At 47.7% G+C, this 16,617-nt stretch overlaps 1 protein-coding gene across 1 annotated transcript in view; it reads left to right on the top strand.

The window, feature by feature from the left end:
• CACNA1H (calcium voltage-gated channel subunit alpha1 H) overlaps positions 1-6,096 on the top strand; it is a 132,140-nt gene extending 126,044 nt beyond the window's left edge. The window contains exons 31-33 of the mRNA XM_063143256.1: positions 1,848-2,011; positions 3,322-3,500; positions 4,720-6,096. Coding sequence (XP_062999326.1) covers positions 1,848-2,011; positions 3,322-3,500; positions 4,720-5,898 — 1,522 coding nt within the window. The 3' untranslated portion in view covers positions 5,899-6,096. The remainder of the gene's footprint in view (positions 1-1,847; positions 2,012-3,321; positions 3,501-4,719) is intronic.
• Positions 6,097-16,617: the final 10,521 nt, after the last annotated feature.

The following is a 16,617-nucleotide window of genomic DNA, read 5'->3' as shown; positions in this document are numbered from 1 at the left end:
ACATCCTAATTCATCCGGGTTCAACCATTCCTTTCGTGTAGAAGGTGGGTGGGGAGGAGCCCAGCTTTCACAGACGGTCTGGAAACCCTTCCCATGCCCTGAAGAGCCAATGAGCAGCGGGACGTGAGGAACCCCTTCTCATGTATAGTATTACCTTTATACCATACAATAGAGAAAAGGGCCGTGGTGGAGCCTCTGTTTTGCATGCAGGCACCTGAGAGGAGAGAAGAAATTAGAATAGGGATTGCATTGGATCTGGGACTCAGCACCACTCACAATACACAATGAATGGTCTTTGGCCAACTTTGCCATGTGCCAGCAGGCCTGCCTGTGCCCATCCAGACACGAAGTGGGCCCAAGGATGCGGTCTTCTCTGCTTTGCTTTTCGCAATGCTAATCCGTAGCACACAAAATATTTTCCGGAAGGACAAAGCACATCTGTTTTGAGAAGACTTCTCCCTGGTCTCCTTAAGCCTCAGCCATCTGGAATGTGAGGCTCAATTAGCTCCAGATTGAGAAAGCGGACAGGATATTGGCTGAGAGATGAGCTAAAAGTGACATCGGCGTCCTGAGAGACCGCAGAAGACAGGCAACGCGTGTCAGGTCCCTGGGCAGGTGGCCTAATAGGCAAAACGGGGATGGGATGACCTTGTTAAGCCAGGAGAGATTTGAGAATTGGGACTGAAAATCCATTTCCAGCACTCAAGAAAGAGGAGGGGGGTTGTTTCTTTCAAAGCACTTATTTATTTATGTATTTTAATCTTGCTCTTCTGTTTCAAAGGAAATGGTCCAAGCAGCTAACAAATAAAATAAAATGATGATAAACTGAAACAATTTGGTTGCACTGGATCTGGGTCTCCATCAATGGCCACCTCACTTTGCATATGGAAAAGGGCAGACTCCTATTTTTCTTGATTTGCAACTTGGAATCATCCAGGAGGGAAATTGCCAAGCTATCTTTAAATCTGAGAGGCAGAATAGATTTGCATGGAGAGAGAGAGAGAGAGAGAGAGAGAGAGAGAGAGAGAGAGAGAGAGAGAGATTGGAAGATGGCAAATCTACATAACTGAAGCCCTCTTGTGAACAGGAGTGCAATCAAAGTTAAGGGCAGGGTGGACCTCCACAGACAGTTCAATCTTCAGGTGGCCTTTTTGAGGGGGCAAAGGGGGTCCCCTCAAAATGGCCAACAAAAGTACTGGTAGTCCTTTCAAAATGGCTGCCAGCAAGTCTCTTTTTCTTTGCCTTGCTGTCACAATTGCCAATTATCCCGATACGCCGGCACGCACGTGTTCCAGAACGTAACATCGAGTTCCTAGCGCATTTATCCGGCTGCGTCATGTCAAGAAACACAATTTTCATTAAGAAGTACAAAGCAGACATTAAAAAAATAACCTTAGCCCTGCTGTGGATGTCTGTTCTGTGTTAGTACTGTTTTGTAGAGAATCTGTTTTGAGGAGTTTTATGGCTCTGTGGTCAAGCGTGTCCGGTTTTCTTCTTCACGGGGCAAATTTTCTCTGTGGAATCTTCAGGGTGTCTCCTCTGTTCTTTTGAGCTACGTAACAGATAATTCATGGGGCTCTCTAGATCTCTTGGAGCTGCTGTTTACCAGGGGAACTCTATATTCGATGGAGACTGTCATAGGAGTTCTGTGGAGCAAGCAGTGTGCGGTGGGGCAAGCATGTCAAATTCAGCCCAGTTCCAGTCAACTCATATCGTCACCCCCATCATGCAAAGCTAGTTGTGCGAAATTTGTCCACAGTCAGGGGAAGAGCGTTGAGCAGTGTTCCAGTGTTTTCTCCTCATCCAGCTTCTACCTCTCTCACCCATCTGCAGGAAGCCACTGCCAGCATAGGCGAGCCCCAGAACCTTCTAACAGTTCGCAAGATCTCAGTGGCCAGGATGCACTCCTTACCCAACGACAGCTACATGTTCCGCCCTGTGATGCCGGCCAAAAACCCCTTCCCGCTCCATGAAGTTGAGCTGGAAGCCTACTCATACAAGTCACCAAGAGGTAATATAAACTCTTGTGGAGAGTCGTACACACACACACACGTGCTGTGTTTATACAACACCAGACACTTCCAATCTCACCAGTGTGCATCATGGCAGAACGGATTGCTTTAGAACTGCCCAGACCACCTGCCATGATGGATACTGGGAAATTTCTGGGTTTGAACATCACCAAAGACCTTCAGTAAATGTTTGGACAGAGGCCAGTAAGTCCCAGCAACAGGCAGTACCCTGTGTGACGCTACTGCTAGCATAAATTACGTTGTGTTAAACGTCTGCAACCTCTAAGGCTACGCCAATAGCATTTGCTGGTGCAATGTTTCTTGGGGAAACCCTTCCAACTAGCAAAAGTTATATGTGTCATACTAGAGGTCGCTTGGGCAATGTAATTTAAATTAGCAGTAGCATCAAATAAGGTACTACCAAAGGTACTACCCAAGGTTTGGGTCAGAGGACAGAGGCTGACAAGACCAGGAAGGGGCTGAAATAGACTATGTGTGTTTTGGCTAGTGGTATGGAAACCTGCCGACAAATAGATCCAATGAAGTCATAGGGATTATCATCCTTCTTTGGATGTATCAGGGAGAGAGAGAAATAATTTTAGGAGGAAACACTGTGAAAATGTCAGCGGTTCCTTGGTGTTGCATTTCAGACACAAAGTGTGGAAAGACGGGGTTTTTTGGCGGAGTAGGAACCAGCTGGTAGATGGAAGGAAACATCAACTACTGCATATGGTTCACAACCCCAATGAACGCATGACGGGAGCCCGGTGGTAGAACGACATGCTGATAGAAAACGAAGGACAGCGAGCCTCGTTACTCTATTTTAGATTTAATAGTTATAGTTCTATCCCGCCCTTTCTCCAAGGAGCTTCAGGCAGGCCGACCAGGTTCTCTCCACATGCCCTTGAGCATCTTTCTTGACACACAGATGGTACAAAGAGAGCATTTCCCATCGATCTTGGCTGTCACGGTGGAACATAGGTAACCAGGTGCTCTCTTAGGTATGCTGGGACCAGGCCAATGAAGGATTCAAAAGCACCTTGACTTGAGGCAATGAAGGATTCAAAAGCACCTTGACTTGAGGCAATGAAGGATTCAAAAGCACCTTGACTTGAAGGCAACAGGAAGAGTGCAGACACTGGAACACCAGTGTAAGCTGTAGTGCTTGTTGACGTAACTGTTGGAATCATCTCTTGTTATGGCTTCCAGTTCCCCACACTGGTTTGCTTTGAGTTTTTCGAACAGCTCCATCACTCGAAGCCTTCAAGCTCCGCAGCTTGGAGAATGACGTTCTTGTCTTGCTTTCTAGGGTCCATCACTTCTGTTCGTTCCCAGCCTGTGGGGACCTGCTCCTCTCTGGGGATTCCACGGGAGGCTTTCCACCCAACAACCCTGCCTCCTCAACGCGATGGTGGAGGTCCATGGAGGCTTCTCCCTCCACACGCTGCACCACTGTCCCCCAGTCTTAACAGGCTGCTGTGTAGACAGGTAGGACACACCTCTGCATTTAACTGCTCCATTACAACATGGAGACACGAACTGGATAACTTGGGGCAGGACGGGGGAGATTTATCTTCCATTCTCCAGGCTTATCCATTCATCCCTCATTCTCCATTCCGGATTGTCCCTCCTCCTGACATCTGCCGGAGGTCACCCTAGTAGCCAACCATAACTGGTGTGGAGAAGAGAAGGACGCCTGCACAGGCAACACCTTCCCAGAAAGACTTCCTACAAAAAGTCATTTAAAGGAACAGTAAGGGTAAATGTGGAGTTTCCAGGAAAAGGGATATCCCGGGACATTTATTTCATCTAAATTGGCCTAAATTGGCATTGAGCGGGGGGTTGGACTCAATGACCTTATAGGACCCTTCCAACTCTATGATTCTATGAAGAATTTTGCAACATGTAGAGACAATAGCTTTGCCTGCAGATGGTCCCAGTTTCAATCCCTGGTAGCTCCAGGGTAAAATGGTTTCACCAGTAGGTGATGAGGAGACATTTCTCTACCTGTGACCCCAGAAAACCACGGCCACCAGAAGAGGCAATACTGGGCCCAGTGGGGAAAATGGTGTGAACTGGTACAAGGCCGATTCCTGTGCTCCTTGATAGCGCTTCACAGGTATCAAGCAGCGTAGCTGTCTGTGAACTTCCCAATAGTAGCACCTCCACAAGAAGACCAAAGTCCACTCCAACTCATCTCATCTCTCATGAGTGCTGAATTCACACCAGGGCCTTCTCAAGGGATTATTTCGCTAAGTGGGGCGGTGGAGTGGCAGGTACGCAGTGGAACTCCGGGGCCCTGGCCCATGTCAGGGATCCACAATGCTGGGCACGTGCTCGGCGCCAGCATGTTAGGGCTTGCAGTGCCCACCAAGGCGTAGCTGCCGCCGCTGTCACCACAAAACCTAGAACGGCGGTGAATACTGGACCTCCAGATAGGTTTGGGGGCCTTTGGGTGCGTGGATTCACCTCCTCTGCGCCCTATGGCCACAGCACCCAGGGGGAAGGGGCAGAGGGACTCCTTACCACTCCTCCTCACCAGTTTTCTTGGGGGAGAATGGAAGAGGTAAGAAAGGGGGAGGCAGGGATAGGACAAGGGCCACCAAGGTCACGTTGTCATGGACCTCCCAGAACCTGGAACCGGATATATCTGTTTGCATTCTTGATCCAGAAATGTTTTCCTTCTCTCTCTCTCTCTGCACCGCAGGAAGCCATTCAGAGGGATTCCTTGGATGGCCCAAATGCTGATTTGAAGGACAGCATACAAACTGAGGTCTGCGAGAGCCGACCACCAAAGAAGCTGTCCCAGAGCATTCTGGGTCCACCTATGCTTCACCCAGCCCCCGCATCTCTGCCCGGGACACCTCCTCTCCCTCGGGCTTCACCCCACAGGTCCTCAAGCGTCCGTACCCGCAAACACCCCTTCGGTCAGCACAGCGTCCCCAACAGGCCTTCCAGCCGCAACAGCAATCCAGACGTCTCCCTCTTCGAATCCTCAGACCTGGCTGACGAGGAGGTCAGCCACATCACCAGCTCCGCAAGGAGCTGGGGGGAGCGCCCGGACAGGGGAGAGTGCTCCGACTCACCCTTCTCCTCTCCCGCTCCGTCGCCCACCCCCCTCAAGAACTGCAGCACAACCAGCCTAACAGCAAAGGGGAGCAGCAAAGACAAGGACTTGAAGAAGTTCTACAGCGTCGACACGCGAGGGTTCTTGGCCAAGCCCACGTGGGCAGACGACCAAAGAAGACACTCCATCGAGATCTGTCCATCCATCGACGGCAACGCTCACAGCTTCATCGAGTCGCCGGAGGAGAAGCGAAGATTTCCCCTCCACATCCAGTCAGAGTCGGAGTACATCCACGGGGTTCGGCGGAAGAAGAAAATGAGCCCGCCTTGCATTTCTATAGATCCTCCCATGGAGGAAGAAAGCAACGCGTCCACACGTACCAAAGCATCCGAGAACAGCCTGCTGAGGAGAAGGACCCCGTCGTGTGAATCCACCTCCTACAGGGACTCCTTAGAACTTGCCGACAACCAGCCAGGAGACCCGGCCGCCAAGGCCGAACGCCGGCCTCCGCCCGCCAACCGAGGAGAGCACTTGATGATCCCCAACTTCTCCTTTGAGCAGTCTGACGCCAACTCCACCGGCGGTCTCTCGGACCGCCTCTCGGAGAGCGGCCAGGCCGCACCTCCCTGTGCGGATTCCCGGCCCAACGGCGGTGGCGGCATGGCGCTGGAACTGGGGAAGGCGGACCATTTGAAAGCTCAGGGCGACATTCCTGAGCAAAACCAAGAAGTTCTTGGTGGGACAAAGAGTCCCCTACGGAAGCACGGACTGGTCCCTGCGATCCCAGCGACAGACGAGGACGCAGAGGAACCAGTATAGCTTCCGAGGGGGGGATCGAGAGTGAACTTAAGGGCTTTGCCACCCAAGTGGCTTTGACGTGGAAAAAGATTGAAAAGTCACAACTCCGTGGCCGACGCTTATCCCAAAACACTTGTCTCTCTCTTTAAGCGCTGTGAAAAGGTTTTGTTGTTGTTCTTGTTGTTTTATATATATAAAAAGGAAAGAAATCAAAGAGAAGCTGGTTTTAAAAGCAGCAAGGTTCAGGGTAACGAGAGGAGGTTTCTTTCTCCTTTCTAAGCGGCACACGGAGCAGCTTTTCCGATTTTTCTTTTCCTCCCTCCCCTCCCCCGGCGTGGCCTCGATCACATTGATTTGGGTTTCGGGCCTTTATTTTATCTTTTTTAAAGAAAAAAAAACATAGGATTTAAAGAAAAGAAGCAAACCTTTTTTGACTTTTTTGAAATGGCACCTTTTATTATTGCACGGAAAGTTGTCACAGGAAGTGTGAAGTGCCCAGGAGATGCGAGTTGTATATTGTCTGTATATCAGCAGTTATTATAAATAGAAAATAATGTATTTGAGAAATAATAATAATTAAAAAAAAACTCACACACACATGCAAAAAGAGCCACACGCACATAACCACGACATAAACATTCACGTAAAAAAAAAAAACCTCTTCGCTTCATAATCTACATATTTTTATAGAGAACAACGGACCCAATCCAGCTACAGTTAGTCACATCAAAGTCCCATTGAAGCCAACAGAAGAAGATGCTGTCGCAGCTAACTTGAGTTCTGTTGCTTTCAGTGGAACTAGTAGTCCAAGCCTATGCATGTCTCCTTAGTGCTTAGCCCCAGGGGCCTTGATCCGACTAAAGTCAGTCTCCGTTAGCTCCCACTGAAATCAACTAATTATGTCCCCGTCGGTGTAGGCGCGCCTCACTTTATCTATATTGGAACCACTTATAGTGCAATCCTGTACATGTCTACTCAGAAGTAAACCCCATTAAGTCCCAATTAGACCTATGCCCAGGTACATGGCAGTGAGTTCCAACTGGACTTACTCCCAAATAAGTGTGTTTAGAACAGCAGCCTTATGCCACAGCTAGACCAAAGGTTTATCCCGGGATCATCCAGGGTTCGCCCCTGCCTGAGCACTGGATCCCCTGTGTGTCACCTAGGTGAACAGGTTTGACCCCTGGACGATCCAGGGATAAACCTTAGGTCTAGCTATGGCCCTAGTCACTACTAACTTTAGCTGGATTCGGGACTGTCTATCCCCCAGCTCTAGGGCAGATATTTTTCTTTCTTTTGCATTAATGTCGATTCGCAACTGGATGGTGCATTGTTAGATTCTAAGTGGACACGCAGGAACCACACTTACCATTCTCTTTAGTTTTGCCCCAAATATATTTACCTTCCTCTTCTTCTTCTTCTTCTTCTTCCCTCCACATTACTTGACCAGCTATCCTTCCAGCTCCGGCTTCCAGCAAACATTTCGGTGTTTCTCCTTCCGGCCCCACCTTTTGCTTCAATTCATTTATTTGATGTCCTTTGCTACAGGAAATGGATGAAAACCAAAATCACTACTGAATTGTAGCCAGTGCAATAACGATAAGTTATTCATTCTTCTTCTGGGTACAGAATCTGTCCTTTTTTATTTTATTTTACATATAATCAAGTGATGTTGTTTTTACTCCCTCTGTTTTCTTATGGAATTCAGGTTAAATGTTGCAATAATCTGAACTTTTAAAAGTGCACAATGAGGGCTGAAAGCGAGGAAGATTTCCGAAGTTGACAGGAAAAAACAAACAAAAAACAAATAAATAGTAAATTATTTAAGGCTTGTCATTTTGTTCACTGCACTCGGGAATAAATTAAGAGTCCGCTACATACAGAATCAGCAGCATATCTGTAGAGCGAAGGTCTGGTTTGGAACTCAGCGTGAACAATACCGGAACACTGTTTCCGAGGCAAACTCGGAGGAGGAGGAGGAGGAGGAAGAAGAAGCAGCTTTTGGGAATGTTTCTCTATGAATGGGGAAATGCCAAATGTGGACAGTACGGACTGGCTAGTACCTGCATCGTCATCAACCCACCTCCTGCCCCCCGCACCGCCCCCATCACCACCACTTCTCAAGAACACTTCTAAAATATTTGTGAAAGGTTAAACGAAGGACATATAGACAGATTAATGTCCATGTGGAGCTTTAAAAAAATTATAAGGCCGTCCGCCAGAAGTATTAGGGGAGGGACAAGATGAGACCTGAAGCAGAAGTCGACTTGATAGGATACATGAATACAAAACAAGTTGAAAAGTCAGTATACCAGCAGAGTCACGCGGTAGAGAAAGAGCCTGTCGTAGGCCTGTCACGGCTCATAGGTTTTAATTAGAAGTTGCCTTGGAGGCCTTCTTTGGGCCAAAAGCCGCTCATAAATTTATAAATAATATGAATTTCATTAATTAAAATCCTTACGGCCAAACTTCTGGCATGTTTATTTCTTACATTTATAATCCATTTTTCCTCCAAGGAGCTCCAGGCAGTGAATGTGGCTCTCCCTCCTCTATTTTTTTCTTTACAACAACCCTGTGAGGTAGCTTAGACTGAGAGATAGCGGCAGGCCTAAGGTGACCCCAGTAAGTTTCATGGGCTGAGTGGAAATTTGAATCTAAATCTCCCTAGTCCTAGTCCAACACACTTTTAATTTGGTTCAAGCCTTGAGCAGGAATTTATCCGTTCTAACCCCTGCACCATTTACCAAATTAAAATTCCACCCCCCCACACAAAAAAACCCTTCTACTTGCTCAAAGAGGGCAAAACATACAAGACCCCACACAGGACCTGCATGTGTTGCCTCATGGCTTAAGTAGCAACCTCAGAGTGGAGAGGTGATTTTAATCATGAAAACAGGGAAAGAGATTAACTCCTCCTCCATAACTAGAAATGTACGGATTTGGCTAAATCTGTTCCACTGGTGTTTCGCGGATTGTCAGGCGCCTTTCATTTGTCGTCCGCTCATTCCTAGGATCGGATTTCTTTTCGGGACGCACGGGAAATTTCATTCCACTTGTGTTCATGCACTGCAAAATCCACAGGTCGGATCCACAGAAATCAGAACTCATTGGAATCCGATCCGGATGCGTCTCCGGCGTCCCTTACCCTTAGCACTTCTGGTCCCAATGGGAATCTCCCTCCTATGCTGCTACTCTTAACACTTTTTTAAAACCAAAGGTAGGGACCTGGATCACAGACCGTCTCCGCGGCCACGTCTACTTTGGCCCTTAAATGACATTCATTGTAATCATGCTGTAAGTGAACACGTTGCTTCCTTCGCGGCTCAAATGCCTTTGAGAAACAAGATGATTATCAATAATTTACTGCCGGGGGGGCGGGGGGGCGGAGGAGGCAGGCTCCCGCAATGTCAAGAACGTGATGACATTCTCAAACGGCTGCCAAGGGGGCTGAATCACCAAAGAGAAGATGGGAACAAGGAAACGTCCCGGGAATGTTTCTGGTTTGCCTACAAGGACCGCAGCTCAGGAGGGGAACAAGGAAACATGGGAAATGCAGCAGCAGCTTTTGCATTCCCTCTCGTGGGTGAGAGAAGCAGGTACGTCTTCCATGAACCAGCCTCCCCAACCTGGTTTCTGTGTGTTGTTCTTTGACTCCCATCATGGTCATGCTGGTTGGGGGAAGATCGGTGTTGAAAGAACAAGGCTTCTGAAGGGTAACAGGTCAGCGAAAGCCGCCCTAAATTCAGAGCAGAAACTCCAGCCAGATCAGTGATGACTGAACATGCACTGCGGCTACAAAACGGTGACAGGAGGTGGTGGCAGGAATGAGGACGCAGCTGAGTGTCCTCAAAGACATCATGGCGATGCCTGACATTAATGCTCACGAGCGTGGAAACGCACTGGAGACAAGATCATAGAATCACAGAATAGTAGAGTTGGAAGGGGCCTATGAGGCCAACGAGTCCAACCCCCTGCTCAATGCAAGAATCCACCTTAAAGCATACCTGACAGATGGCTGTCCAGCTGCCTCTTGAAGGCCTCTAGTGTGGGGGAGCCCACAACCTCCCTGGGTAACTGGTTCCATTGTCGTACTGCTCTAACAGTCAGGAAGTTTTTCCTGATGTCCAGCTGGAATCTGGCTTCCTGTCACTTGAGCCCATGATTCTGTGTCCTGCACTCTGGGAGGATCAAGAAGAGATCCTGGCCCTCCTCTGTGTGACTCGATGGCATTATAGGCCCCTTCCAACTCTGCTATTCTATGATTCTATGAAATGCTTGTTTAGAGCAGCTCAAAATGTTACAAGCATGTCTATGTTGTCATGTGTGGAACACTGAAAGGTATGCAGCCCAGAAAAATGCTTAACTATTTGATGGTGCTAAAAGCATAATTTAGCCCATTAACTTAGAAACCCCACAACATTCAAAGTCTTCGGGGGTGAGGGGGAAGATAGGAACCTTCTCTGCAAGGCTCAGAAGCAAAGAAATATATGAGACAAAGAGCGATCTCTTTCAGCCCTTTAGAGCTTTCAAGGAAGGAGGAGCTGCATTAAAAAGAGAGAGAGAGAAAGAAAGAGAGAGAACTCCTTAATGAAGGCCTCTGAGAAGAAAGACTTAAAGGTTCTGAGACATTAAGACACATCCCTGCATTAAAAGCTTCTATGGGCCAGATTTTATGGATAAAGTCAATTTAATTATTTATCCTAAAAAGCTTGTGCAAATATTGAGCACATTTATTAGTATTCATGCAGCCTCTATGATCTTGTAATGATGTGAGATTAAAGGCTGCTTTTAATTGAATTAAGGCTGCGTTCATGTTTGAGGCTGGGGAGGGGTTTGTGTGTTTTCCAGTTGAATAAAAAGAAGGGGGGATAATTTCAAGGCAATGCGATCAGAAATTTAATCTCTAAGCATTGTACATTGAAGTGTAGTTTGTGGATAGAAATGATTCTCCAAGGAAGCATTCACAGGATCGCTTAAGACGCATTCCCTTTTGATGCCGTTGAAATATCCCTTCGTACACTCACTGTCAAGGTGGTTAAAAGTTGACGGAATAATAATAATAATAATAATAATAATAATAATAATAATAATAATAATAATAATTTTATTTATTTGTTACCCACCTCTCCCTCTGGATCGAGGCGGGGTACAACACAAATGCAAACACCATAAAATACATATAATTAAAACATTCAGAACTAATACATTATTAAAAGCAGCACATTATTAAAGGGCAACTTAAAATTCAACTGGGTAGGCCTGCCGGAAGAGATCAGTCTTTATAGCTTTCTTAAAATCCGGAAGACTGTTAAATTGACGAATCTCTCCCGGCAAGCCATTCCACAAACTGGGAGAGGCAGAAGAAAAGGTCCCCTGGGTAACAGTTGTCAGCCTTGTTTTTGTTGGCTGGAGTAAGTTCTTCCCAGAGGACCTGAGTGTGCGGGGCAGATTGTACGGGAGAAGGCGATCCCGCAGGTAGCCTGGACCCAAACCATGCAGGGCTTTAAAGGTGATAACCAACACTTTATACTTTGCTCGGAAACTAATTGGCAGCCAGTGAAGAGATTTTAAAACTGGTGTAATGTTGTCACCCCTAGGTGTACCAGTGACCAGCCTGGCTACCATATTTTGAACAAGTTGAAGTTTCTGGACTAGGCACAAAACTAGCCCTATGTAAAGCGCATTGCAGAAGTCGAGCCTTGAAGTTACCAGCACGTGCACTACCATCTTTAGGTCTTCCAACTCTAGGAAGGGGCGCAGCTGGCGTATCAGCCAAAGCTGATAGTAGGCACTCCTGGCCGTCGCATCTATCTGGGCTCTCTTTGGGAGAACGTTCTAGGAATGATCCGAATCTACAGAAGCTGTGGAGGCCATTTCCTTCCAAAATTATTCGGTTAGCCAAGTAGCAGCACTACGGGCACATTGAGTGGAAGAGGAACCAAGATGGCACCCGCAAAACACAGAACTCAGCCTGCCGGGCTCAATAGCCAAAACAGACCAGTGGTGGTGCAGAAGGTAGCCCATCGGACCAGGACTGGAGCCCCGGTTTGAGAGGCACCAACCTGGTTCCTTACACAGAGCATGTAGCATGCCCTGGGGCAAGATGGCGTGGAAGAACCCCCTTGTCTCGATACGGCATAGTCGGATGGAACTCCACCCACTTCTCCCAACCTGTGGTGTTGACTAGACGAGAAGGAAATCACTCCCAGTACACCCACAGCTATCTCTGGTGCTGCAGTGCGCACTAGTCCTTTAGCCACGACCGGTGATGCGCTCGCCAAAGCGGCCAGCCACCACTTTAAAAGCACCGGCACTGTGATGATGCGATCCTGTCTCTTCTCACAGAACGGAACGGCAGCCTGCAAGCAGCTCCGTCAAGGAACTTCGCCCCCGCACTGACGATCTGAGCCTTTGACTCTTCCTCTTTGTAATTTGGTTTGGGAGATGGAGCCAAGAGCAGCAGCAACACGGCCGGGAACCGAGGAAGAAAAGGGCACAGGATGCGCCGACGAAGCTGAAGATTCGGCCACTGATGAGTCAGAGCCCCTTTTGTGGTCGCAGCAGACTAAAAATAGAAGAACTTTGTGCATCTCAAAGGCACCGTAAAATCTGCGCGGGGTGTGTGTGTTTTTGTAGGTCTGGATGTGCAGATGTTTCGCTAGTCAATCTCAGGAAGGCTTAAATCACTATCCTCCGCACTGTGTACTGCAGGAGCACTTGCTAGCCGTGGCCAAGAAATAAATGAAAGACTTCTACGAGGCCCAAGCACCCCTCGACAGAGGAGGCTCCCTGCTGCACCTCTCTACGATTCATTTTTCTGGCTTTTTCTCTTTCCGGTCTGCCTCCTCCGAGTCTGGATAATCCTATTGCATCTCTGCATAGGTGGGTGGGTGGGGGGATCATTCAATGACTTCGCAACGCAGATGCACCAGAGAATTACCTGCATTCAGTGGCTTTAACCGTTGTGCCTCTGCATGAGGCCCTGTGCTGGCTCTTCCAATCATGAGGTGCAGCCTAAAGGAATTGCAACCCCAAAGAGTCACCCCCATAGCGATGGTCTTCTCGCTCTTTCATACATTAAAAGTTAACCATCCAGGTTTGCTAGCGTTGGCTTATGCCATTTTGTCATTATTATTTTTGAAAAATGACTCACAAACCATTGCGACATGCAGCAAGACAAGATGTCACCTTCTCAGCCAAGAGAGGTTTGTTACAGAAATATTGTAAACCACTTCCTACACGCCCCACTTCCAACGGCCACGTCACCCCCCAAATTTCCCACCAGGGAAGCAAATCCTTTGCTGGATGTTGAAACAAAGACAACCTGCATGGTTCAGCCAAAGTTTATCCACGACACCTAGGCCATTTATTTGCTGTTGTCTTTATAAGTTGCTCTTAACTTTGACGCATGGTACATATTCCACAAAGACCAGCCTGGCCAGCAAAGTGTTGAGAAGTGGTAGACCAGCCCTTACACATGTCCTTATTTTTACTGTATTGTATTTATAGATCCACTTTTCAGCCAAGAAAAAAGACCTACAATTAAAATGCATGCAAAGGCACAATTATAGTAAGAATTCATGAGGAATCTTCCAGACCCTCACGTTCCATGACAGAGTCTTCTGTCCAGAGAGAAGGAGCAGTTGGCTGACTCAAGACCTGGCCAATGGTGCAATTTATTATTATTATTTTATTTATTTATTTATTACATTTTTATAACGCCCAATAGCCAAAGCTCTCTGGGCGGTTCACAAAGATTAAAACACTGAACATTTAAAAACCAATATACAAAATTAAAAAACATATAAACAGATCACATACAATATCCATCTATTCTGGGTCAGTTAAAAACTCAGCATATGCTGTTAAATGCCTGGGAGAAGAGAAAGGTCTTGACCTGGCGCTGAAAAGATAACAATGTTGGCGCCAGGCGAGCCTCATCAGGGAGATCATTCCTTAATTGGGGGGCCACCACTGAAAAGGCCCTCTCCCTTGTTTCCATCCTCCGAGCTTCCCTCACAGTAGGTACCTGGAGGCGGACCTTAGATGTTGAGCATAGTGTACAGGTAGGTTCCATGTAGGGAAAGGCGTTCCGTCAGGTATTGTGGTCTCAAGCTGTCTAAGGCTTTAAAACCAGCACCTTGAATTGGGCTCGGAAACATACAGGCAGCCAATGCAAGCGGGCCAGAGTGGGTCTTATATGCTTGAACCTTCTGGTTCCAGTAGCCAACCCACAGAACTAGCAGCCCCTCTGTCGACCCGTCTTTATCCTTTGTCCATCAAATAACCAGCACACACGTTCCAGCTGCCACCGATTCTACTTTCTTCATGCCTCTTTCACTTTTAAATTGGCCACTTCTAGGTTGAAGGGAGCCCAGGCAGCCCCCTGCAAGAGTCCAGATTTGAGGAAGGGGCTGCAGCGGCTGACCCCTACACACCACCTTACAGGCTCTGAGGCCCATTCCTCTACCGAACTCCAGAGATGTTATTCTTTATTCACCTGCGTCCCCTTCCAGAGGATTAATTGAACGTCCCTGAACAGCATCACCCACCTGTCAAGCTTCTTGCCTTTGATGTCGGGATGAATCATTGATTATCAACGAGGACAGACGGTGCGTACCTTCCTCAGATCCAGTCGTTCCAAAGAGGGGCAGGAGTTCAGACACCAACAAATAGGCACCTCTCCTTTTTTTATGCTGTTAAGAATTAGGACTAATACGGCTCGCTTTCCTCTAAGGAAGGCTTTGATTTATGCCTGTTACGCAAGGCATAAACGGGGTGGAGAGAAATATGAGAAAGGAATGTTTTCAACCTTGGCCAGGAGGAATCAAGGCATCGCTGGGCCAAACATGCAGAACGGGGGCTGATTGTTGGCTAAAGCCCTCCACAGTTCCTTTATTTTGAGGTACATAAATACACACACACACATTCTAAGAGTAACAGAGATAACCGTGAAGAGGGGGAGGAAATCCCAAGTTCACAGTTGGACAACCAAAAGCATTCTACCAAAATGCACAAGCTTCTCTAGAGCTCTTCGTCAGGCCAAGTGGTACAAAAAGCAGGGGATGAGGGAAGAAACAGAAAAGGCCAAAAATGTGGCCAGGTGTTGTGGCCATGAGGTTTGCAGCAGCAGGGGCCGTTGACTCCGGTGTCAGTGGGGCGGTGAATTTCTAAAGGAGCTATCCAAGGCGTGGAGCCGCCGGTTTACACAGACCCAGTCTCAAAACGGCGATCTGCAGACTGAATGAAGTGTTGCAGGTATCGGATTATACACCTAGCAATGCATTTTGGGAGAGAGAAGCAATGGCCAATCCCGATTCCTGGAAACACAAAGGCCAGCTGTTAACTCTGACCTTCCTTGTGCCTTGGGCAAAATGCACAACAGATTCCTGAGTCAGCCTTAAGGTAAAATCCAGTCCCATTCCAGGTTTTCATTACATGCACAAGGGTATGAAATGAAGCAACTTCAATATTGCTCATGGGAGACCCAAAAACACTGTCATCTGTGACAGTGAAAAGACAGCAGTTTTGACAGAAGCCTTTACAAAATGATGCTGCCTTCAGATGTTAAGAAGTCCCACTTGGATCATAAGCTAAACAGAAATACAAGAGAGAAAAGTCAGGAAAACCTTGGGTGTATATAGTCCAAAACATCTGGAGGTCACTGTTCTTAGCAACGCTAGAAGAAAACATTCCAGCCGTGCTCCCAGTACCCTGAAACTCAGCAGCAGGAGGAACACAATTTCAAAGATGGAAACAGGGGTGTGCTTGTAGCACCCCCTTTTCACATTCCCGGTGATGACTAGAGTCTCCCCCTCGCACACACCATGACATATTTATTCCAAGCTGGAGCATGTGTTCCTTCTGCAGCAGCCTGTCCTTCGCTGATCCAAGGGGATGGCTGTCCTTGGAGTTAAAGTTATCCCAGACAAGCATCAATGCCTCAAAATATATTACCGGAAGTTCGTAGTGTACCTTAGCAGACGCTGTATTTGAAATCAGGGGCTGTGCGCTGCAGGCGGCCTTTCTGTTCATGCTCGCACATTTACCGACATGTGCGTGATGCATCCATTCCCCGCTCAAGAGACTCAGGGCGCAATCCTATGCACGTTGAGACAGAAAGAAGTCCAACAGCTCCCAGCATTTCTCACCCAACATGGCTGCCGTAGGGCATGCTGGGAATTGTAGGATTTCTTCCTATCTAAACATGCATAGGATTGCGCCCTTAACGAATAAGAGGAGCCCAGCCTTGAAGAACCACGTCTAGCAATTTGCAAGGCACAAGTCAGGACTAAATAGGGACGCTGGATTTACCGGGAACCAGAGAAAGAGGACAGCCAGAATACATGTTTTTATACTTCCAAGCATGTCCTAAGCTGTAGATGGCGGGTCACTTTATAGCGTTGGGGAAAGGGTTGAGGTGGGGTAGGGGGTGGTCAGGGAAGGACCCCAGCTTTGCATGCATAAGGTGCCAGGTTCGATCCACGTCAGGCTGGGAAAACTCCTTCCTGAAACCCTGGAGAGCCACAGCTGCCAGTCAGTGTCAGCAATACTGGTCTAGATGGACCAAGGGTGCGACTCAGCAGAAGGCAGGTTCCCATGTTCCTGTGTTCCAAAGGCCTCTCAATAGGGCTCCCTTTAGCTGAAAGGAGCCAGGTATGAAAACATATTCTGCCTTCTTAGGTGCTTCATGCAAAGTGAGAAAGGAGGGAGCTATCTTGGGACCCAGGCTGACACGCA

The sequence above is a fragment of the Elgaria multicarinata genome, chromosome 17 (assembly GCF_023053635.1).
Source record: "Elgaria multicarinata webbii isolate HBS135686 ecotype San Diego chromosome 17, rElgMul1.1.pri, whole genome shotgun sequence".
Lineage (NCBI taxonomy): Eukaryota > Metazoa > Chordata > Lepidosauria > Squamata > Anguidae > Elgaria > Elgaria multicarinata.
The sequence above is the reverse complement of the archived record's forward strand: the minus strand, read 5'-3'. Positions and strand labels throughout refer to the sequence as shown.